The 25,304-nt window shown below is 43.2% G+C and overlaps 1 protein-coding gene across 1 annotated transcript; it reads left to right on the top strand.

The window, feature by feature from the left end:
* Positions 1-25,049, top strand: LOC145350480 (guanylate-binding protein 1-like). The gene is made up of 12 exons (XM_080199679.1): positions 1-67; positions 2,609-2,809; positions 3,489-3,616; positions 6,049-6,158; positions 12,461-12,648; positions 13,790-14,038; positions 17,430-17,707; positions 18,140-18,352; positions 18,997-19,099; positions 22,624-22,805; positions 24,352-24,564; positions 25,035-25,049. The coding sequence occupies exons 2-12, from the start codon at positions 2,617-2,619 to the stop codon at positions 25,047-25,049; spliced, it is 1,872 nt and encodes a 623-aa protein (XP_080055805.1). The 5' UTR covers positions 1-67; positions 2,609-2,616.
* The last annotated feature ends 255 nt before the right edge of the window (positions 25,050-25,304 follow it).

Genomic DNA, 25,304 nt, shown 5'->3' with positions numbered 1-25,304 from the left:
CAGGAAGAGGCACCGACCCAGCTTCACACTACTGGACAGAACAAGACAGAATCCGAACAGCGGAAAGGTGAGAACTTCAACTCTTGTCAGACAGGTCAGGCAGTGAAAGAAAATATAAAGTGTTAAACAGCGAAAAGTCCCATTTAAATCCCTGGCACCGACAGGAGAGGGATCTCTGCCAGAGAGTGGGGTGGGGGCAGAGATGAAGGTCAGACACGAGGTGACGGTGGTGGGTAAGGATGTACTGCACCCTTGGGTGCTCCCGCAGCCTGTTCGGGAAAGGGAGACAGAGACAGAATCAGAGACAAGATGCAGTGTTGGAGGATTCGATTATTCCGCATCCAGTTAGGATTGTGAGTGAATGAGACCCGGGGGGGCGGGGGGTGGATGTTTTCTGTTAGCCGCCGCACAGGTCGGTAATCTGATGTTCTGAGTTGTTAAAACGCTACAGGGAGTAGGAGGGCAACAACTGTTCTCACCGTGAGAATAAATAATCTGGATACAAATAAACTAGAATTCCAGGACAGTTTGTGTAGTATTTGCTGAACTGCTCCCTGTGCTACTTTGAAAAGATTCCAGACTGAGGATAAATACACATAACAAAACATGGCTCACAATTTGATATTCGGAATCAGGATATTAATTCTTCAAACAATTTTCTATCAAGGGAGTTTGTAAATATTGAGTAATTTCCATCGTAACAAAATGGGGGCGGGGAGGTATTTTTAAGCAGGATAGGGAGAATAGCGGGAGAGTGAGTAAACTAGAGACTGAGTACATAGATTCATACAATCCTACAGTGCAGAAAGCCATTCGGCCCATCGAGTCTGCACCGTCCACAATCCAACCCAGGCCCTATCCCCATAACCTACTAATCAACCCGACTAACCCCCGACACCAAGGAGCAATCTAGCATGGTCAATGTACCTATTCGTGGAGCAGCAGGGTAGATAGCACAGTTAACACTGCTGCTTCACAGCGCCAGGGACCTGGGTTCGATTTCCTGCTTGGTCTGTGTGGAGTCTGTACGTTCTCCCCATGTCTGCATGGGTTTTGTCCAGGTGCTTCGGTTTCCTCCCACATTCTGAGAGACATGCTAGTTCGGTGCATTGGCCATGCTGAATTCTCCCTCAGTGTACCCGAACAGGCGCTAGACTGTAGCCACGAGGGGAATTTCACAGTAACTTCATTGCAGTGTTAATGTAAGCCTCACTTGTGACTAATAAGTAAACTTTAACCCGCACATCTTTGGACTGTGGGATGAAACCAGAGCAAAGCCACACAGACATGGGGAGAACGTGCAGACTCCACACGGACAGTGACCCAGGCAGGGAATTGAACCTGGGTCCCTGGCGCCGTAGGCAGCAGTGCTAGCAACTGTACCACCGAGCCACCCCAGTTGTTCAGATTGATACAAAAAACACCCACACCAATTGGAGAGAACATTGAGATGTACCTGTGATAATATGAACTAAAGTTGGCCAAGTCTAACTGCAATAGTGGGAGAGAAATAATGAGACTCTGAGAAGGACTGATAAAGTGGAAATTATTAACGTCATAAAGAATTGCTGTTAAGATTCTAATAAGTGAGTTACATATCTTCAAATAAATAAGTGTTTAGAGACCAGACTAGAACAAAATGAGGTGGGGTGACAGTCTATCTAAAACTCAAATCTTAGAACATGTAAGAGAGAAGACACAAAAAAAAGGAAAGGTTCAACATAGAATCATTTTGGACAGAATTAATAGATGAAAACTGAGGTCAACGATCATTGGGATAAACAATACACCCCCCAGGGCAGTGTGAAAGCCTTGATTGTGAATAGTGGGATGTATTAAGGAAGATGCCCTGAAACGAAGCAACTATAATATTTTGTATAATTTCCTGTGATACTTTAAAAGCCTAATGTTACAAGTCAGGTCGTATACTCCAAGGTGTTCTATGAAGCTCGCCTGAACTGTAATGTTTTATGTTGAATTTGGTGAGGATGAGCACGGGAGGTTTCACTTCAGGTCTGATTCAACTGATCCACGAGGAATTTTTATCAAAAACAAAGTTTAATTAAGAATATTGTTGACATGTATAGTAAGACAATTAGCAAGAATTTTTTAACAATTCCAACCAAGAAACACAACATTACAACAATGTGTAATTCTTTAGGAAATATCACTAAGCCAATATCCAAAACCCTCCAAATAAGCACAATACAGCACAGGTTAGTGCTCACTCACTAGAGGAATCCCGCCTTCTGGGCTCAATGCTGAAAATCCCTTCTGAAGAAACTCACAGGAGATTGTAGTTGAACCTGTTTCCCAAAACACAGCTTCTTTAACAGAAGAAAAGAACAAGAGAGAATCTGTTTCCTAGCTTGCTGCTAAACTGCTTCCCAGAATGAAATTCCCCGAAATGAAACTGAAAGCCCAAACTAACATACCCCTATCACCTGACTGCCATAGCTTAGCTCCACACCAATGACATCACTCAAGCTGCAAGCTGCATGGCTTTAAAAAGAAACTTCTCTTAAAGACACACTCACATGACACTCGTAATGCCAATAGTTACAGCATGTATATTGTATTTCTCTGCAATGATCCTATACTATTTCAGTTAACAGGATGGCACCAAACACAGAAATGGAATCTCCAATGCTTCTGATTGAGAACTCGGTAGAAGGGAAACTGTCTGTGTGCCAAAAGGCTGTGGAGGTGTTAAAGAGCATTGACCAACCTTTGGTTGTTGTGGTGATTGTTGGAAAATACCGCACAGGAAAATCATTTCTGCTAAACAAACTTGCAGGAAAACAGAAAGGTAAGTGTGAGACTGTGGGAGAATTGACACCTCCTGCCCATTGTGGAGGCTGATGACTGATAGTATGAGCTGAGAACTGAAGGAATGTTGGGAAGTACAGATGGGGGTGGGTGGTCCTGCAGCAAATGGGAAGGAGCTTTTATGATGTTAGAATGTCCGATTCTGCACTCGGTCAGTGTGACCTAAGAGCCCAGAATTTCCTCCTTGGCTCAGAATTTGGCCAATGTGGATGGACCGGAACTTTATGTGTTGCAGAGAAATATTGGGAGCCACAATGTGACTGTCTCCCTCTAGAAATGTTACCACTCAACCAAAGACTCAATGGGATCATGCGATACTTCAATAATGCATTTATTAACTCATCATGGCAAATATCTACTTTTGGTTTGTCTTAATTGAGTAAAACATTTTGTTGAGGAATATCAATGTTTACAGGCAAGTGAAACTTTAGTTTTCAGATTAATCTGCAAGGTGTAATCTTTAAAAGGCTGTCAGTCCTTCACTTCTGCATGTGACAGCCTAGGCTCTCCGTATAAATACTGGCATTGGTCTCAGGGACAACACCTTCTAACAAAAAGACCAGACTATTATTAACTGAGTCAAACTGTCAAGAATGTTACGCTAAGTACCAGCTAGAAAATAATTCTCACACATCTTATAATTTATCCTAATTCACCAGGATTTCCTGTTGGAGGAACTGTACAGTCAGCGACCAAGGGAGTCTGGCTATGGTGTCGCCCACATCCACGGATGACTGATCACTGCTTGGTGCTGTTGGACACTGAAGGTCTTGGAGATGTGGAAAAGGTAGAAATGTTTACTTTTCACAATAACATGGAGAACAATATTTACACGTACACTGTTTTCTGAATAAATGCACATCTATTCAGTCTGTCGCAATTCAACAGTAAGAAGTTTCACAACACCAGGTTAAAGTCCAACCTATTTACTTGATAGTAAACCGATAGGTTTTTGGGGTTTGCCCCTTTGCAGGTGAGCGGAGAGTTCTGGTCTCAGACAGAGCATATAACAGCACGCACAGTTTACAGAATACTGATTAGAATGCGAGTCTTTACAGCTGATCTGGGCACGGGCATTCAGCCTCTGATCTTTGGGTAAGCGTTCTCCAAGGCAGCCTTCACGACACACGACAGCACGGAGTCGCTGAGCAGAGACTGATAGCCAAGTTCTGCACACATGAGGACAGTCTCAACTGGGATCTTGGATTCATGTTGCACTATCTGTAACCCCCATGACTTGCCTGGGTTTGCAAAACCTCACTTACTGTACTGTCCGGAGACAATACACATCTCTTTAACCTATGCCTAATGCCCTTTCCACTCATGTTGTCTGCATCTTTAAGACTTGAATAGCACGTTAGCTGTGAAGACTCACATTCTAATCAGTATTCTGTAAACTGTGTGTGCTGTTATATGCTCTGTCTGAGACCAGAACTCTCCATTCACCTGATGAAGGGGCAAACCCCGAAAGCTTGTGGGTTTAGAACATAGAACATAGAACACTACAGCACAAACAGGCCCTTCGGCCCACAAGTTGCACCGATCACATCTATACTTACCAAGCCAGAGAACTATCTGTAACTTCCAATGCCATTAGATCCCATATACTCATCCAGAAGTCTTTTAAAAGACCCCAGCGAGTTCGCTTCTACCACCACCGACGGCAGCCGATTCCACTCACTCACCACCCTCTGAGTGAAAACCTTTCCCCTAACATCTCCTCTGTACTTGCTTCCCAGCACCATAAACCTGTGTCCTCTCGTAGCGACCATTTCTGCCCTGGGAAATAGCCTCCGAGAATCCACCTATCTATTCCTTTCAACATTTTATAAACCTCTATCAGGTTGCCTCTCAACCTTCGAAGAGATCTAGCTCCCTCAACCTGTCTTCATAAGGCATGCCTGCCAATCCAGGCAACATCCTTGTAAATCTCCTCTGCACCCTCTCAATAGCTTCCACATCCTTCCTGTAGTGAGGCGGCCAGAACTGTGCACAGTACTCCAAGTGGGGTCTGACTATCAAATAAATTGGTTGGACTTTAACCTGGTGTTGTGAGACTTCTTACTGTGTTTACCCCTGTCCAATGCCGGCATCTCCACAACAATTCAACAGTCGCAGGATAAGAGGCAATCATTGAGGGCTGAAGTGAGGGGAAATCACTTCACTCAGGGGGCTGTGAAGCTTTATCTTATCCCAGAGAGTTGTGGCTGTTCCGTGGTTGAACCCATTTAAGAACCCCCCCACCACCCCACCACCCACCTTACCCCCCCCTTCCCCCCACCAACACACACACACATACAGCCTATTGCTAATAAGACCATATATTTCCAAAGGTGAGTAAATCCTGTCCCCAAGAATCTTCTCCAATAATTTCCCTACCACGGATGTAAGGCTCACCAGCCTGTAATTTCCCGGATTATTCCTGTTGCCCTTCTTAATCAAAGGAACTAGATTGGCTAATCTCCAGTCCTCTGGGAACTCTACTCAAGAGGATAGAAGGATTTCCTACAAGGTCTCAGCAATTTCCTCCCTCACCTCAATCAGTATTCTGGGACAGATCCCATTAGATCCTGGGGAACTGTCTATCTAAATACTTTATAGAATACCCAACACCTCCTCTGTTTTTATATTGACATGCCCTAGAATATCAACATCCAATGAATGGAAAATACTTCTTATGATGACAATACTGTCCCCACGGCATGAGAGGTTCTGGTATCAGTGAAAGCCTTTCATATTTCTTCTCTCTTGTGGTGTCTGTAAATGTAAACACTGGAACTGGGGTGAACAGACAGTCCTTGTGATGCAGATGCTGGGAAATCTGCCCAATATTTGGCCTGTTTGTTTCATACCCTCAGCCTGAGATCAGACACATTTTCACAGCTTGGGAGGAGACAGGGACATGCAATGGAACATCACCAAGACAAGTTTCAGCTCTGCCCAAACACAACCCTCGACCTCGTCTGCCCAGGAATTGGTGGGAAGGGTTTGAGGAATCAATCTTCATCATCCTCCATTCTCATAATTACTGATTGTGAAACTGAAATTGAAATACAAACAGCAACCCATTTCACTCATTAATTTTCCATTTAAATATTAGGAATTCATCTCTGGGGTGCCTTATCTTCACTTTCAGAGTTTTATTTGAAACATTGGATTGTAATTGATTAAATAAACCATGATGATTAATATCAGTCACTGTTTATCTCTGTATTGTAGGGTGATGAAAGCAATGATAACAAGCTTTTCGCATTAGCCATTCTGCTGAGCAGTATGTTACTGTACAACAGCAAGGGAACAATCGATCAACAGGCACTGCAGGACATCGAGTATCCTTCACATGAGATTCTCCATCCTCTTCATCAGAAAATAACAATTGATTGCATTTAACTCAAAATGACACTGTAAAACTCTGGAACGGTTAACAATGAGGAGATCTTGTGATGCAGCTTATAGTGTCCCTGCCTCTGACCCTGTCTCTGGACAAATGTGAGGGAATGCATTTTGGAAGGTCTAATACAGATAGGAAATATACAGTAAATGGCAGAACCCTTAAGAGTATTGATAGGCAGAGGGATCTGGGTATACAGGTACACAAGTAATTGAAAGTGGCAATGCAGGTGGAAGAGGTGGTCAAGAAGGCAAGCGACATCTTGCCTTCATCGCCCGGGCCATTGAGATTAAAAATTGGCAAGTCATGTTGCAGTTTTATGGAACCTTAGTTTGGCTGCACTAGGAATATAGTGTTCAATCCAGATCGCCACACAATCAGAGGGATGTAGAAGCTTTGGAGAGGGTACAGAAAAGCTTTACCAGTATGTTGCCTGGTATGGGAGGGTATTAGCTATGAGAAGAGGTTGGAGAAACTTGGTTTGTTCCTACTGGAATGACAGAAGTCCAGGGGCAACCTGATAGAAGTCTACAAGATTACGAAGGGCATGGACAGAATGGATAGTCAGAAGCTTTTTCCCAGGGAGGAGTCAATTACGAGGGGACATGGGTTTAAGTTGTGAGGGACAAGGTCTAACGGAGATATACAAAGCAAGTTTTTCACACGGAGGATGGTGGGTGCCTGAAAAAAAGTTGAAGTTTATTTATTAGTCACAAGTAAGGCTTACATTAACACTGGAATGAAGTTATTGTGAAATTCCCCTAGTCACCGCACTCCGACACCTATTCAGGTCAATGCACTTAATCAGCATGTCTTTCAGATTGTGGGAGGAAACCAAAGTCAAAAGGGAAGTGTGAAAATCAGTGTCAGAATTGAACTGTAATGTTACAATAAAATCTCAGTGAATCGTTAGAATGTTGCACAATTCAGAAAATGGATATTTACAGGGGGATCCTGTGGGTGGGATGGGTGGGATCCTGAGTAGCAGGGATGAAAGTGAGGGGGGCATAGATGGGGACTGCGATGCACGGCATCGTGGGGGTGGGGCGGAGCAGGGTTTGAATTGCGTATACTTTAATGCGAGGAGTATTTGCAATAAGGTGGATGAACTTGCAGCGTGGATCAGTACCTGGAACTTTGATGTTGTGGCCATTTCAGAGACATGGATAGAGCAGGGTCAGGAATGGTTGTTGCAGGTTCCGGGGTTCAAATGCTTCAGTCGGAGTAGAGAAGGAGGTAGAAGGGGGGGAGAGGTAGCATTATTAGTCAAGGATTGTATCACAGTGTCAGAGAGGAAGTTTGATGAGGACTTGTCTGTTGAGGTAGTATGGGCTGAGATTAGAAATAGGAGAGGAGAGGTCACCCTGTTGGGAGTCTTTTATAGACCTCCTAAAAGTTCTAGAGAGGTTGAGGAAAGGATTGCGGAGATGATCCTGGATAGGAGTGAAAGTAATAGGGTAATTGTTATGGGGGTCTTTAACTTTACTAATATTGATTGGAATAGCTATAGCTCTAGCTCATTAGAGGGGTCAGTTTTTGCACAAAGCGTGCAGGAAGGTTTTTTGACTCAGTATGTAGATAGGCCAACTAGAGGTGAGGCTATATTGGATTTGGAAATGAGCCAGACCAGGTGTTAAGACTTGGAAGTTGGTGTGCATTTTGGTGATAGTGACCACAATTCGGTTACGTTCACCTTAGTGATGGAAAGGGATAGGCATGAACCTCGGGTCAGTAGTTTTAGCTGGGGGAAGGGTAATTATGAGGCTATTAGAAGAGAATTAGGAAGCATAGGTTAGACTAGGAGACTACAGGGTCTGGAAACGTCCAAAATGTGGAGTTTTTTCAAGGAGCAGCTACTGCAAGTCCTTGATATGTATGTCCCTGTCAGGCAAGGAGGAAATGGTCGAGCGAGGGAACCGTGGTGCACTAAAAAAGTTGATTCGCTGGTTAAAAGGAAAAAGGAGGCTTATGTCAGGATGAGACTTGAGGGCTCAGGTAGTGCACTGGAAAGCTTTAGATTGGCTAGGAGGGAGTTGAAGAGTGAGTTAAGAAGGGCTAAAAGAGGACATGAGAAGACTTTGGCTGATAGGATTAAGGAGAATCCTAAGGCGTTCTATAGATATGTTAAGAACAGGAGATTGGTTAGGGCAAGATTAGGGCCAGTTAGAGACAGCAGTGGGAAGTTATGTTTGGAACCGGAAGAGATTGTAGAGGCATTGAACCAATATTTCTCTTCGGTATTCACGCAGGGGGATATAAATGTAGCTGTGGAGAACACTGGGTTACAGGGTTGTAAACTGGATAGTATTGCAGTTGATAAGGAGGATGTGCTAGATATTCTCGAGAGTTTGAAAATAGATAAGTCCCCTGGGCCGGATGGGATTTACCCTAGGATTCTCTGGGAGGCAAGAGAGGCGATTGCAGAGCCTCTGGCTCTGATCTTCAGGTTGTCGTTGGTCACACGTATAGTGCCAGAAGATTGGAGGATAGCGAATGTTGTCCCATTGTTTAAGAAGGGGAACAGAGACTTCCCCAGGAATTATAGACCGGTGAGTCTTACTTCTGTTGTGGGCAAGGTTTTAGAAAAAAATTACTAGGGATAGGATTTATAGTTATTTAGAGAGTAATGAATTGATTAGAGATAGTCAGCATGGTTTTGTGGAGGGTAGGTCGTGCCTTACTAACCTTATTGAGTTTTTTGAGAAAGTGACCAAAGAGGTGGATGGGGGTAAGGCAGTGGACGTGGTATATATGGACTTTAGTAAGGCGTTTGATAAGGTTCACCATGGAAGACTTCTGCAGAAAATGCAGATGTATGGGATTGAGGGTGATTTAGTTAATTGGATCAGGAATTGGCTAGCAGATAGGAGACAGAGGGTGGTGGTTGATGGTAAGTATTCATCATGGAGTTCGGTTACAAGTGGTGTGCCTCAGGGATCTGTTTTGGGGCCACTGCTGTTTGTAATTTTTATAAATGATCTGGATGAGGGTATAGTTGGGTGGATTAGTAAATTTGCTGATGACACCAAAGTCGGAGGTGGGGTAGATAGTGAGGAAGGGTGTCATAGTTTACAGAGAGACTTGGACAAGTTGCAGAGCTGGGCCGAGAGGTGGTGGATGGAGTTTAATGCGGAGAAGTGTGAGGTAATTCACTTTGGCAGGAATAACAGATGTGTAGAGTATAGGGCTAACGGGAGGACTCTGAATAGTGTTGATGAACAGAGGGATCTAGGTGTATGTGTACATCGATCCCTGAAAGTTGGGAATCAAGTAGATAAGGTTGTTCGGAAGGCATGCGGTGTCTTGGCGTTTATTGGTAGGGGGATTGAATTTTGGAGCCGCAGCATCATGTTGCAACTGTACACAACTCTGGTGCGGCTGCACTTGGAGTACTGTGTGCAGTTCTGGTCCCCACATTATAGGAAGGATGTGGAGGCATTGGAGAGGGTGCAGAGGAGGTTTACCAGGATGTTGCCTGGTATGGAGGGGAGGTCCTATGAGGAGAGACTGAGGGATTTGAGGTTGTTTTCGTTAGAAAGAAGGCGGCTAAGAGGGGACCTTATTGAAACATATAAGATGATTCGAGGTTTAGACAGGGTGCATAGTGATAGCCTTTTTCCTCAGTTGGAAAAAGCTAGCACGAGGGGGCATAGCTTTAAATTAAGGGGTGGTAGTTATAGGACGGATGTCAGGGGTAGGTTCTTTACCCAGAGGGTGGTGAGGGATTGGAATGCCCTGCCTGCTGCAGTTGTAAATGCGCCTAGTTTGGGGGCATTTAAGAGATCCGTGGATAGGTTTATGGATGGAAAGGGATTGGTTTAGGTTAGAGGGTCATTGCTTTTTAATTGGTCGGCACAACATCATGGGCCGAAGGGCCTGTTCTGCACTGTAATGTTCTATGTTCTGTGTTCCACGTACTTGTAAAACAAAGTTTATTTATTACATTAACACTGCAATTAAGTTATTGTGAAAATCCCCTAGTCACCACATTCCGGCACCTGTTTGGGTACACTGAGGGAGAATTTAGCACGGTCGATGAACCTAATCAGCATGTCTTTTGGACTGTGGGAGGAAACCCACACAGACACGGGGAGAATGTGCAGACTCCTCACAGACAGTGACCCAAGCTGGGAATTAAACCTGGGACCCTGGCGTTGTGAGGCAGCAGTGCTAACCATTGTGCCACTGTGCTGCCCCAGCACAATACATGACAGCAGAGGATTGATGTCAGTGTCTTGAGGTGGGAAGAGACAGAAACCAGTCCCTGTTTCTGATAAAGGTAAAGCTTGTGGTGCCTTTTCAGGTGAAGTAGCTGAGTCATGTTGCAGGAACACAAACAATGGCTACCCACAGGTAATTTGGAATTGCATTTTCTTATGAGGAGAGGTTGAGTAGGTTGGGCTTGTGCTCAGTGGAGTTGAGAATGAGTGTAGCCTTATTGAGAGTGACACAATGGATTAGCACTGCTGTCTCACAGCGCCAGGAACCTGGGTTTGATTCCCAGCTTGGGTCACTGTCTGTGTAGAGCCTGCACCTTCTCTCCATGTCTGCGTGGATTTCCTCCGGATGCTCCAGTTTCCTTCCACATTCTGAAAGACATGCTGGTTTGGTACGTTGGCCATGCTAACTTCCCCCTCAGAGTATCGGAATAGGCACCGGAGTGTGGCAACTAGGGGATTTTTACAGCATTGTTAATGTAAGCCTACTTGTGACACTAATACATAAACTTAAAACTTAAAAAAAGCTTGTTGGAAGCCGAGCAGACATTATCAATATTCGATAAGAAGATGGACAATTGGTCCACAGAATATGTCGTGGAACTTGAAAAGAGCAAATAAATTCACTTTAGGAAGCGTGGATAGAGGATTGGCTGTCAAATAGGAGGCAGAGAGTGGGGGTCAATGGGTGCTATTCGGATTGGCGGTTGGTGATGAGTGGAGTGCCCCAGGGGTCGGTGCTGGGGCCTCAGCTTTTTACCATTTATATAGATGATCTGGAGGAGGGAACCGAGTGCATGGTGTCAAAATTTGCTGATGACACCAAGATTGGTGAAATGGCAAATTGTGCGGAGGGTGTGGAGAGTCTGCAGAAGGATCTAGATAGGCTGGGCGAATGGGCCAGGAACTGGCAAATGGAATTTAATGTTGGCAAATGTGAGGTCGTCCATTTTGGTAGGAATAATGGTAGGAAGGATTATTACTTACGTGGCGAAAAACTGCAGCAGGCAACGGTGCAGAGGGACCTCGGGGTCCTTGTGCATGAGTCGCAAAAACCCAGCCTGCAGGTGCAGCAGGTGGTCAGGAAGGCGAATGGGATGCTGGCCTTCATAGCGAGGGGGATTGAATATAAAAGTAGGGAGGTCTTGCTGCAGCTGTATAGGGCACTGGTGAGGCCGCAGCTGGAGTACTGTGTGCAGTTTTGGTCGCTGCACTTGCGCAAGGATATTTTGGCCTTGGAGGGAGTGCAGAGGAGGTTTACTAGGCTGATACCGGAGTTGAGGGGGTTGAGCTATGAGGAGAGGCTGAATAAACTAGGCTTGTACTCGTTAGAGTTTAGAAGAATGAGGGGAGATCTCATTGAGACATATAAGATGATGAATGGGATGGATGGGATAGAGGTGGAGAGGCTCTTCCCGCTCAGAAAGGTCAGTAGGACTAGAGGGCACAGCCTCAAGATAAAGGGGGGGCGGTTTAGAATGGAGCTGAGGAGGAACTTCTTCACTCAAAGGGTGGTGAATCTCTGGAATTCTCTGTCCGTTGAAGTGGTGGAGGCTGCCTCGCTAAATATTTTTAAGACGCGGGTAGATAGGTTTTTGATAAGAGAGGGGATTAAGGGTTATGGGGAGAGGGCAGGAATGTGGAACTGAGCCACGACAGATCAGCCATGATCTTATTGAATGGCGGGGCAGGCTCGAGGGCTAGATGGCCTACTCCTGCTCCTATTTCTTATGTTCTTATGTAATCCTAGAGTCTCAATTTGTATTCAAATGATTTGATTGTGCACAAATCTCACACATGCATAGACTTTAGGTTTTGACAGGTGTTAAATATCAAGTTTCAGTTATTAAGCATTGTATCAATAGCCTCCACCTGTACGTACTTCAATTGATGCAATTGCACTCATAAAACCATCTTTCCATTGTTCCTATTTTCAATATTACTCTTTGTTACAGCATGAGATCTACATGTGCAATAACTGTGATCACCTATTTCTTAGTTACTCCGCTTAACAGTCGATCAGTTATGTGACACAACTGACCAACATCATTCGAACCAAGTCTGAAACAGAAAATAGCGAAGGAAAAGACTTCATGGAATATTTTCCTAGTTTTGTCTGGGTTGTGCGAGATTTTACTCTGGAGCTGAAAATTGGCAAGAAAAGTATAACAGCAGATGAATATTTGGAGAATGCCCTTAAACTGAAACCTGGTAAGGAAGTGAAACAATTGATAAAACTCACGGGTAATCAAGTGGTATGCAAATTTAATAAATGATGTTAATCTTCTTTGGGCATGTTGCGCAATCCTATTGGGCAAAAGCAAGATTGAGAAGCATCAGCAATGATTGGAGCCTCACATGATCCAGTTGACATCATCATCAATGGGCTTCCTGAAGCAGGTTCTGGCTCTGATCTCCTTTCTTTACAATCCTGTCTGTTTCCTCTCTCAGTTCTCTGTACAATCCCACTCTTTTTGGGTTGTGCAGAAACATCTCCCTTTAATTTTTTCACTTCCATTCATCCTTCTATCATCACTTCAACACCTGATCCCCAATATTGGGTCCTCTTGTTTCAGTGCTTTTCTTATCTATTTAGTTTACTTTCTCTGTGTATCTCCAAATGCACAACTCATTGGATGCCTGACCTTCTTAACCTCAGTGTCCAAATTTCAGCTTCATACTTTATCAGGTTCATTCAAACTCATCGCTGATCTTTTTTGCAATTTTGTGTTCAGTTGTCCAGCCAATATCCTCATCCTTTATAATCCATTTTAATCCTGCCTATTCTTCTCTTCAGCAAATCAGCCGTTTTCAATCAATACATTTTCCTGATATTTCTATTGTCTCACTTCATCTGAGCCCCGTCCAAAGATGTGTGGGTTCGGTTGATTGGCCATGCTAAATTAATCCTAGTTTCAAGGGGGTTATTAGGGTAAAAATGAGGGGTTACGGGCACAAGGCCTGGGTGGGATTATGGTTGGTACAGACTCGATGGGCCGAATGTCTCCTTCTGCGCTGTAGGGATTCTATAATGAACTGTTCCTCTTTTGTTATAATTCTTTTGTTTACCAGTTTCTGAGATATCCTTTAGATTAGACTTTGATCTTGTTCACATTGATCTGTTTACATTAATTCACCGAATCTGAATGCTGAAAGTGTTGGCTCAATCCTTAGGCAAAACCTGTCGGGAGCCAGGTGTGTCACAATGAAAATCAGGAACCTGTAACTTACCATCACTATTAAAGTAATAAACCAGATGAACTTCCCCTTGACAGTTAGAATTCTGCCCCATTGCATTTCCCATTCGGCACTGATCTGTATGAACAATAAGTGATCTTTATTTCTGTTACAGGTTCAGATGAGAAATCCAAGAAGTTTAATTTGCCCAAACAGTGTATCAGATATTACTTTCGCTCCAGGAATTGCTTTGTGTTTGATTGCCCTGGAAATAAACGCGTTCTTCGGAACATAGAAACAGCCAAAGAGAGTGAGCTGGAACAAGGTTTTGTTCAAGCGTGCAATAAATTCTGTGACTTCATTTACACAAAGGCAGAGGGGAAAAAAGTTCCTAACTGTGGGAACAAGAAGGTGACTGGTGAAAGTAAGTCCTTTTGAATTCTGTGTACAGATTGGAAATACACAAACCAGTCGAAACCATCAAAGCTGCTCAATAAGTAAAAAATACAGACAGTTCAAAAGCAGGACAGAATATCCACCATACAATTTGTTTGGGTTGATTTTGAGATTTTGCTATTGGCTGGAGTACTTGAAGCAGTTTCCTGGCTCTGGTCTCAGTAACAATCACAAGCTACAAGGAAATCATTGACACAATCTAAGGTGCATGAAAATATTGCCTGATTCACCTTTTGTTTTACGCCCTCAGTTTCTCGAGTTCCACCTCCAGCATCACCTTACCGTTAACAAATGGCCTCCTATTTCAGATACATCCACCTAAATCCCTTCAACTTCATGTAACTGATTCATTGACAAGTGATTAATATCAGAGTGAAGATAATAATTGCAGAGATGCTGGCCACAATCTTCCAGTATCGGGGTGGGGGTGGGGTGGTGGTAGTGGGGGGAGGCAGGGGAGCACACAGTGGTTTGCACTGCTGCCTCACAGAGCCAGGGACAGAAGTTCGATTCTGGTCTCCGGTGACTGTCTGGACTTTGCACATTCTCCCTGTAACTGCATTAGGTTGTGTGGATTGGCCATGCTAAATTACCCCTTAGTGTCCAGAGATGTGCAGGTTAGGTGGATTGGCCATGGTAAATGCGTAGCGTTGCGGGGATAGGGTATGAGGGTGTGGGGGGTAATATTCTCTTTTAGCGAGTTGGTTCAGACCTGATGGGCTGATTGGCCTCATTCTGCATTGTAGGTGATCTATGGCAAAAGGGTGGTTCCAAAATACTGGATCACAGATGTTAGGATAAGCTCAGATCAGGGGAAAAGGTTAAATGTGGCAGTTGCAGCCAGTTAGTTCAGCCTCTCTGAGGTGAGAAATCTTTTCGAAATTATAATCTGGGAAAAAATTAACAGCCATTGAGGATAGGTGTGGGCTAGCAAAGAACAGATTTATTAAAGGCAAATCATGTTTGATTAATCCAGTTCAGCTTTCTGCTGGGAGCACAAAAGGTGGATGAGAGCACAGAGCAATGGGTTTTGTGTATTAATGACCGATGATCTGATGTCCTTTAGGGAAGGAAGTCTGCTGTCCTTACCTGGTCTGGCCTACATGTGATTCCAGAGCCATAGCAATGTGGTTGACTCTGAAATGCCCCCAAAAGCAAATTGTGTGGAAGGTGTGGAAAGGCTGCAGAGATCTGGATAGGCTGAGTGAGTGGGCAAGGACCTGGCAGATGGAGTAAAATGTGAACAAATGTGAGGCTATCCAGTTTGGTAGAAATAATAGTAGGAGGGATTATTATTTAAAGGGCAAACAGCAGCAGCATGCTACGGTGCAGAGGGACCTGGGGGTCCTTGTGCACAAATTGCAAAAACCCAGTCTGCAGGTGCAGCAGGTGATCAAGAAGGCGAATGGAATGTTGGCCTTTATAGCGAGGGGGGATAGAATATAAAAGCAGGGAGGTCTTGCTGCAACTGTACAGGGCACTGGTGAGGCCGCAGCTGGAGTACTGTGTGCAGTTTTGGTCGCCGCATTTGCGGAAGGGTATATTGGCCTTAGAGGGAGTGCAGAGGAGGTTCACTAGGCTGATACCGGAGATGAGGGGGTTAGCCTATGAGGAGAGATTGAATAGACTGGGTCTGTACTCGTTGGAGTTTAGAAGGCTGAGGGGGGATCTTGTAGAGACTTACAAGATAATGAAGGAGATAGATAGGGTAGAGGTAGAGAGATTCTTCCTGCTTAGAAAGGATAGCAGAACTAGAGGGCACAGCCTCAAAATAAAGTGGGGGGGGGTTGCAGTTTAGATCGGAGTTGAGGAGGAACTTCTTCACTCAAAGGGTGGTGAATCTCTGGAATTCTCTGCCCGTTGAAGTAGTGGAGGCTGCCTCGCTGAATATATTTAAGTCACGGGTAGATAGGTTTCTGATAGACAAGGGAATTAAGGGTTATGGGGAGAAAGTGGGAAAGTGGAACTGATCCACTTCAGATCAGCCATGATCTTATTGAATGGCGGGGCAGGCTCGAAGGGCTAGATGGCCTACTCCTGCTCCTATTTCTTATGTTCTTATGTTCTTAAATGGCCCAGCAAGACACTCAGTTCAAGGGCAATTAGGAATGGGCAATAAATGCTCTCCCAGACAGTAACGCCCACACGCCATCAATGAATAACAAAAGTAAAAGGGAAATGTGCCCATGTCAGATGGTTTGTTGCTTTGGCAAGGTCCTCTTGTTAACAGAATCGAAATCTGTGTGATAAAAGAAGCAGTATGGAGACAAAATTGGCCAATGGATAGGAAATGGAATCTGTGAATGACTATTTTTTTCATGCAGGAGGGAGGTGGGATTACCCAAATTCACTTCCTGAGCCCCAGTTGTCCCTGATGTTGATCACTTAGACTTGGGTGTGCAGAGCAAAATTTAAAATTTGAAGATAGAGTGAAATTTGGAAGTGTTGTTTATTATTAAACAATGAGGAACTCAGTTATAGACCTCAGGAGGCTTTGGTCAGAATGATGAAATGGATAATCCATGGCAGATGAAATCTAACACAGAAAAACGTGATAAAGCTCTGATAGGAAAAATGTGGAGAACCAAACGGGACAATTGGCACGTTAACAGCCTTCTGAATTTGTTCTGTCACATTCAAAAATTTGTTTATATTAACCCTGAAGCCTCTCTGTTCCAGAACTGCCTTTAAAATTGTACCAGCTCAGCTTTCCTTCCTACAACATGTATCACTAGATACTTCTCTGGACTAATTTTCATTTTTATTCATTTGTGGGACATGGTTATCGCTGCCTGGCCAGCATTTATTGCCCATCCCTAGTTGCCTTTGGAGGACAGTTGAGAGCCAACCACATTGCTGTGGCTCTGGAGACCAGAGCCAGACCAGCTAAGGACAACAGATTTCCTTCTCTAAAGGACATGAGTGAACCAGATGGGCTTTTCTGACACTTGACAACGGTTTCATGGTCATCAGTAGATTCTTAATTCCAGATTTTTTTTATGGAATTCAAATTCCACCTTCTGCCGTGGTGGGATTCGAACCCGGGTTCCCAAAGTATCAGCTGAATTTTTGGATTGACAGTCTATCGATAATACCACTCGGCCTTTTCCTCCCCTTTGCCACATGTCTGCCAATTTCATCAGTCTGTTTACATCCTTCTGAACTCTTTATTGTATTTCTGAGTTGTGAAGAAAGGCCATCAACAGAAAATGTCACCCTGATGTTTCTACCCCAACATATCTCCCTGAAGATGCTGAGTGTTTCCAGCATTTACTGTTTGTAATTTAGATTTTCAGCATCTGAAAAACATTGTTTTTAATTTTAATTTCTCAATGTGATATTTTTATTGGTTTCTCTAGTGTTTGCACATCTTGTGACGATGTATGTTGACATAATTGGCAGTGGAAAGCTTGTCGTTCTTGACAAAGTTGTGGAGAATTTGGCTGAAGCAGAGAATGAGAAAGCGGTGAATGAAGCTAAGAAACACTATGAAGTGAATATGAATCAGATGGTGGATCTCCCAACAGAAACTGCTACGGAACTGAATAACATTCATGAAAAGTGTCACAAAGATGCATTTGACATTTTCCTGAAACGTGCTTTAGGGAGCAGTGAGAAATACAAAGACAGACTGGAGGTTTGTATCAGCTGAACAAATGTAACACATCAACTTTACTGTCAACTTTTCTTTCTGTAATAATGACCAGAATTGCACACAGTATTCCAATTGTGACCTTACTAATGTCTTGTACAACTTCAACAAGACATACCAATGTATTTGAGAGAGATGATGCAAAAAGTTTTTTTGGAGGGTTGTGGGTCTTGGAACTCTCTTCCTAGAACGGTGGTGGGAGCAGAGTCTTTGAATATTTCTGAGGTGAAGTGGATAGGTTCTTGGTAAATGAAAGGGCGATAGGATATCAGCAGTGGCAGGATACAGATTTTGAGAATAACATTAGATCAGTCACGATCTTATTCAATGGCCAAGCAGACTTAATGGGCTGAATGGCCTCATCCTGGCCCACATTTGCATGTTTGTAGCCTAATTAACTTCTCTTTACATTCACAGGCTGATATTAAGAAAATCTTTGAAGATTATAGTAAAAGAAATGAAGAGAAATCTAAGGAAAAATGCAAAGACTTATTGAAGGAACTATTCGAGGAAATAGACACAAAAATAACAAGTAACAGCTATGCAAAGCCCGGAGGATACACTGAGTATCTGACAGATCGAAATGATGCTGTGGAAAGTTATCATTCAAACTTACAAAAAGGAGTTAAGGTAATTGTTAAAAAGACTTTTCAGAAAATCAAAATGATTGTTCTTAATAATTTGATGCAGTGTTTGTCTGTGAGGACTTTTTAGACTGATCATCTTAAATAATGTACCTGATGTGGGTTTATTTGGTGGGACTCTGATGCCTGAAACAAGAGGAATCAAGTGGACAAGTTCATTCTTCAACACCATTTTCACCTGGGACAGACATGAGTGATAGAAATCTTTTTTTTCTTTTTTTTTGTGTGGTGAGAAATGCATGATAAATTTGTAAAAGCCTTGGCCTGCAAATTCTTTTGGAGTTGCAGTTGAGTTGGATTGCCACTCCACTCTTAGTTCCATTCTGGAAAGTGAATCCACTCCTATCTTGCCAGAACTTCCAGCTCAGGGCCAGGTGAGGTCACTCTAGTGCAGAGGGCTCCTTGAGCCCTACGCTCAAGTCCAGTTGAGTCGAAGGTAAGGAAGCCACGCCCTGATTTTTACAGCAGTGGCTGCCATAAAGCAAGCAGGTTTAATGTTTTAAATTCAGTGGGCAGGGATCTGGAGGTGAGATTTGGGGTAGTCTGGGGTTGGCACCACTCTTTTGGAAGGGTGTGAAGGCACAGCCTTTTTGAAGTCATGTTAAGATTTTTTATCTGTTTACTCAATAGGCGACAGAAATTCTTAAAGAGTTTCTAGCTCAGAGAATGACTGAATCGGAGTGCATTCGACAGATGGATCAGGGACTCACAGAGCAACAAAGGAGAATGGAAGGCAAGTAATTTTCTCCAAGCATGTTAATTCACCTGGCCGGGAATTTCCTTTGAGCTGTTCTCACTCTGGTTCCATAACTTTACCAGACGTTTTTCAAACTTAATCCCTGTGACATGTGTACATATCACACTGCTATTGGCTCCTAATCCAGTTGACATAAATTCGAATAAACACTGAGAAGAAAACTTCATATCCAGCGGTGTATCCCCATAACTACTATTACACTGGTAGAATATGCAGCATTTAGTATCCTGCTTGATCAAGTCCCCGTTTCAGTGCCAGCATTCAGAAAATATAGAGTTCAAACCCCAGTCCAGCCTATCCCAGAACCCTTGCATTAAATTCTGGATTGGTATCCAGTGCATTGTGATTGGTGTTCTTTGTGGATCTTTTTCTGATGTTCCATCTTTTAGTGTATTTATTAATTTGTTCCCTTCAAGTAGCCAGACAGAGCCATAGATTATTTCACAACAGTGATTCATTCTATAGCAACAGAATCCTGGAAGATCATCTGTGACTCGTTCAAGTACAGAACTGAGGAACACACAAGCAGATTACAAGTTATTAACATGTACTAATCTAGGTATAGGAGTTATCTCTATCCCATTGCAACTATTGATTTAGATTACATCATGCATAAGTTACAAATGTAAAACACCAATCACTACCATCGAACAGTTGCTTAATTATAATATCCAATCAGCATGAAGATTTAGTCATGTTAGCTTCCCTAATTCATCATTGTTACAAGGTATCATTGATGTCCCAGCTTGTGTCTGTGTTTATGGAAAGCAATCACTTCTCAGATGTCTGAATTTATCAATTCTCTCAGACTAAAACCCATCTGGTTCAGTAATGTCCTTAAGGGAAGGGCAACTAATGATGGGCAATAATTGTTGACCAGACAGTGATGCCCATGTTTCACGATTGAATAAAAACTAAGGGCCTTGATGCTCATTTGGTCAATTTTAACAAATACCTTTGGTTTCTTTCTTAGCAGCTTCTGTGAATTCTAAGCTTATGTGATTATTAACCTTTTCATGTGTGTAAGAACTTAAAAAACATACAGGTAACATCATAGCTATTGTATGTTTTATATTAAGTTGGTCTCATGAAGAGGTTCTTAGTCTTGTATTGCTAAACATAAGTGTTCATTGGTATCAAACAACTAAGTAGAAATAATCTGTTATGAGCTAACTCCATGCTTACGTCGGGACAGGCCTCCGTCTGGTCCACAACTCTCTAGTCTCAAGTCCTGTAACCCTTTACAAGTCACTGTAGGCGACGCTGTACCCAGTCCCACATTAACCCTTGCTATGCCGGATACCCTTATACTACACCTCCCCGAACTTTCTAATGAATGCATTTAAATTTTCATTGAGCTTCCCTTCTGCTTCCCCTCAAGTCTCTGAGTTTACAGATTGAGACAGTCAGGAGGTTTGATGAATCTCCCAGATCTCATTCGGGTCACAGTCGGAGGAGTGCATGATGACTTTTCTCCATTGATTGGGGAAAATTTTGTTTACTTGGGGGTTCTGTTTTCTGTTTGTCTTTCTGGTACTTGGTCATTTTCTTCTGATAGGTTGAAGTAGATAGCAGGAGGTTTACCTCAGGGATGAGGAAGAGGCTTCTTCTCTTCATCCTGATCGTAACACTCGGTGAATGGATGACGTGTGACCTTGGCTGACTATTCCCCGTCCAGACAAAGAGGCCTCTCTTTCACTGTCCCTGATTCATACACTGTCCCCTTTCTGTAACTCAGGCAGGTTTCTGGTATGGTACCTGTAATAACTTGGCAATACATTGCAATGTATGTGGCAGCCTACTGCTCTTTGTAGGTCTGCTCTCAGTCCTGAATATTTTGGTCGTTAATGACTGCCAATCTTGAAGTTAGTTCCTTTGAGAGGAAAGGAACTGAGTTCTCTGCCAATCTGCAGTGCTGTGGGGCTAGCCCACATTGCAATGCGATGGATGTGTGAGTTATTGGATACACTCAGTTGTGTTAAACCACTGCAAATTAGATGACGATTAATTACAATTAGGGCATGCGTTACAATCCTAATCCATCATCTGAATCATTTCACAGGTCACAGAATAATAGAGACATAGAGGTTTCCAGCATGGAAACAGGCTATTCGGCCCAACTTGTCCATGCCACCCTTTTTCCTTAAACCCCAATTGCCCATATCCCTCTGCACCCATCTTACCCATGTAACTGTCTAGAACATAGAACATAGAACACTACAGCACAAACAGGCCCTTCGGCCCACAAGTTGCGCCGATCACATCTATACCTACCAAGCCGTAGATCCCATATACTCATCCAGAAGTCTTTTAAAAGACCCCAGCGAGTTTGCCTGTACCACCACTGACGGCAGCCGATTCCACTCACTCACCATCCTCTGAGTGAAAAACTTACCCCTAATATCTCCTCTGTACTTGCTTCCCAGCACCTTAAACCTGTGTATTCCCACAGAAACCATTTCAGCCCTGGGAAATAGCCTCCGAGAATCCACCCTATCTATTCCTCTCAACATTTTATAAACCTCTATCAGGTCACCTCTCAATCTTCGTCTCTCCAGGGAGAAGAGACCGAGCTCCCTCAATCTGTCTTCATAAGGCATGCCTCCCAATCCAGGCAACATCCTTGCAAATCTCCTTTGCACCCTCTCAATACCTTCCACATCCTTCCTGTAGTGAGGCGTCCAGAACTGCGCTCAGTTCTCCAAGTGGGGTCTGACAAGGGTCTTATAAAGTTGCAACATTACCTCCTGACTCCTAAACTCAATCCCTCGATTAATGAAGGCCAGTACACCATATGCCTTCTTGACCACATACTCCACCTGCGAGGCTGATTTTAAGAGTTCTATGGACCCGGACCCCAAGACCCTTCTGCTCTTCAACACAGCTAAGTCTCCTACCCTTGATATTGTACTCCTTCATCCCATTGGACTTTCCAAAATGGACCACTATATGCTTTTTAAAAGACAAAACTGTATCCACCTGCAACACTACCCTGGCACCTTGTTCCAAACACTCATCACCCTCTGCATGGAAAAAATTGCCCCTCTGGACACTTTTGTGTCTCTCCCCTCTCACCTTAAACCTATTCCCTCGAGTTTTAGACTCTCTTAACTTTGGGATAAGGTAGTGACGATCTAGCTGATCTGTGCTCCTCATTATTTTATAGACCACTATAAGATCACCCCTCAGCCTTCTACACTGCAGAGAAAAATGTCCCAGTCTATCCAGCCTCTCCTTATAACTCAAACCATTAAGTCCCAGTAGCTTCCTAGTAAATCTATTCTGCACTCTTTTTACTTTAATGATATTCTTTCTTTAGTAAGGTGACCAGAACTGTTCACAATATTCCAAGTGCGGCCTGACCAAAGTCTTAAGTTCACCTTCATGTGTAACTGGGTAGAAGCGTTGTGACATCACTGTGTCGCATATTTAATAAGTTGTGATGAATTTCTCCAATGTTGTTAAAAATCCTCAAGGATTAATCTTTGTAATTTTTACAGCTGAGAAAGAAAAACAGGCCCAGCAGGAGCTGCAAAAAGCTGCAAGTGATCAACAATTACAAATGATCAAAGAGGTGATGGAATCGATGACACGGAGCCATGAAGAAAATATGGACAAGATGATGAAGATTTTGAGGGAGGCGAGGGAAGCAGCAAGGGAAAAAATGAAGAGACATGAAAATGTAAGATCTGAAGAGATGGCACGAATGACAAGGGAAAGTGGTTCTGTGTGTATCATACTGTGAAGAACATTAATATGGTGAGGAGGTATGAGTTAGACTGACATGGTGAGTGATGAGGTATTTCAGTTAAAATGGAGAATAATTATTCAAGTAACCACGGTGAATCTGTTTTTCATACTCGCAGCACAATCTTCAGTGGATTTGTAATGAAACTATGATTTGTGTCACACACATGTCTGCTGTAATTTTATACAATACTGTTACTTGCTCTGCTGTCAATTATTTTCAACTGTAACTGAGACGTGTGCCAGTGTTTGAGAGTTGAGGCTTCACACAGACAAATTCTTTCCTTCTCCCGTGGGGTGTGGGTGTCACTGGCAAGGCCAGCATTTGTTGCTCCTCCCTAATTGTCCCTGAACTGACCATTTCAGAGGTGCTGTTCAAGGCAGCCACATCACTGTGGCTCTGGAGTCACGTATACAAGGGACAAAACAAAAGACAAAGAAAAGTACAGCAAAGGAACAGGCCCTTCGGCCCTCCAAGCCTACGGCGATCATGATGCCCAAACTAAACTAAAACCGTATGCACTTGCTGATTCCACATCCTTCCATTCCCATCCTATTCATGAGTTCATCTAGTTGTCCCTCAAATGCCACAATTGTACCAGCTCCCACCACCTCCACGGGCAGCGCGTGTGCCTTTACCTTTCATACCAGTCTACCATGACGGACCTTGTCAAAGGCTTTATTGAAGTCCATGTATACAACATCCACTGCCTTTCTCTCTTCTATCACCTTCGTCAGTTCCTGAAAAACTCTCCCCTTCAAAAAAGCATGCTGTCATCACTAATAAGTCCAGTTCTTTCCAAATGTGAGTAAATCCTGTCCATCAGAATCTTTTCCAATAATTCCCCCACCACTGATGTAAGGCTGAGCAGCCTAATATTTCCCGGGTTATCCCTTTAAGAAGCTGTCCTTCTTAAACAATGAATCAGATGGTGGATCTCCCAACAGAAACTGCTGCGGAACTGAATAACATTCATGAAAAGTGTCACAAAGATGCATTTGACATTTTCCTGAAACGTGCTTTAGGGAGCAGTGAGAAATACAAAGAGGTTTGTATCAGCTGAACAAATGTAACACATCTACTTTACTGTCAACTTTTCTTTCTGTAATAATGACCAGAATTGCACACAGTATTCCAGGTGTGACCTTACTAATGTCTTGTACAACTTCAACAAGACATACCAATGTATTTGAGAGAGATGATGCAAAAAGTTTTTTTGGAGGGTTGTGGGTCTTGGAACTCTCTTCCTAGAATGGTGGTGGGAGCAGAGTCTTTGAATATTTCTGAGGTGAAGTGGATAGGTTCTTGGTAAATGAAAGGGCGATAGGATATCAGCAGTGGCAGGATACAGATTTTGAGAATAACATTAGATCAGTCACGATCTTATTCAATGGCCAAGCAGACTTAATGGGCTGAATGGCCTCATCCTGGCCCACATTTGCATGTTAGTAGCCTAATTAACTTCTCTTTACATTCACAGGCTGATATTAAGAAAATCTTTGAAGATTATAGTAAAAGAAATGAAGAGAAATCAAAGGAAAAATGCAAAGACTTATTGAAGGAACTATTCGAGGAAATAGACACAAAAATAACAAGTAACAGCTATGCAAAGCCCGGAGGATACACTGAGTATCTGAAAGATCGAAAAGATGCTGTGGAAAATTATCGTTCAAACTCACGAAAAGGAGTTAAGGTAATTGTTAAAAAGACTTTTCAGAAAATCAAAATGACTGTTTATAATAATAGGATTCAGTGTTTGTCTGTGAGGACTTTTTAAACTGATCATCTTAAATAATGTACCTGTTGTGGGTTTATTTGGTGGGACTCTGATGCCTGAAACAAGAGGAATCAAGTGGACAAGTTCATTCTTCAACACCATTTTCACCTGGGACAGACATGAGTGATAGAAATCTTTTTTTTTGTGTGGTGAGAAATGCATGATAAATTTGTAAAAGCCTTGGCCTGCAAATTCTTTTGGAGTTGCAGTTGAGTTGGATTACCACTCCACTCTTAGTTCCATTCTGGAAAGTGAATCCACTCCTATCTTGCCAGAACTTCCAGCTCAGGGCCAGGTGAGGTCACTCTAGTGCAGAGGGCTCCTTGAGCCCTACGCTCAAGTCCAGTTGAGTCGAAGGTAAGGAAGCCACGCCCTGATTTTTACAGCAGTGGCTGCCATAAAGCAAGCAGGTTTAATGTTTTAAATTCAGTGGGCAGGGATCTGGGGGTGAGATTTGGGGTAGTCTGGGGTTAGCACCACTCTTTTGGAAGGGTGTGAAGGCACAGCCTTATTGAAGCCATGTTAAGATTTGTTATCTGTTTACTCAATAGGCGACAGAAATTCTTAAAGAGTTTCTAGCTCAGAGAATGTCTGAATCGGAGTGCATTCGACAGATGGATCAGGGACTCACAGAGCAAGAAAGGAGAATGGAAGGC

Source organism: Carcharhinus amblyrhynchos, chromosome 12, assembly GCF_965287045.1.
Source record: "Carcharhinus amblyrhynchos chromosome 12, sCarAmb.v2.hapA, whole genome shotgun sequence".
NCBI classification, from domain to species: Eukaryota; Metazoa; Chordata; class Chondrichthyes; order Carcharhiniformes; family Carcharhinidae; genus Carcharhinus; species Carcharhinus amblyrhynchos.
This window is presented reverse-complemented; position numbering and strand designations above follow the sequence as displayed.

Bases quoted from the DNA above. Each gene is read 5' to 3' on its own strand.
- LOC145350480 (XM_080199679.1), top strand. From the start codon at position 2,617: ATGGCACCAAACACAGAAATGGAATCTCCAATGCTTCTGATTGAGAAC. The intron at 12,649-13,789 runs GTAAGGAAGTGA...TTTCTGTTACAG, and splicing joins TGCCCTTAAACTGAAACCTG to GTTCAGATGAGAAATCCAAG. The intron at 14,039-17,429 runs GTAAGTCCTTTT...TGGTTTCTCTAG, and splicing joins CAAGAAGGTGACTGGTGAAA to TGTTTGCACATCTTGTGACG.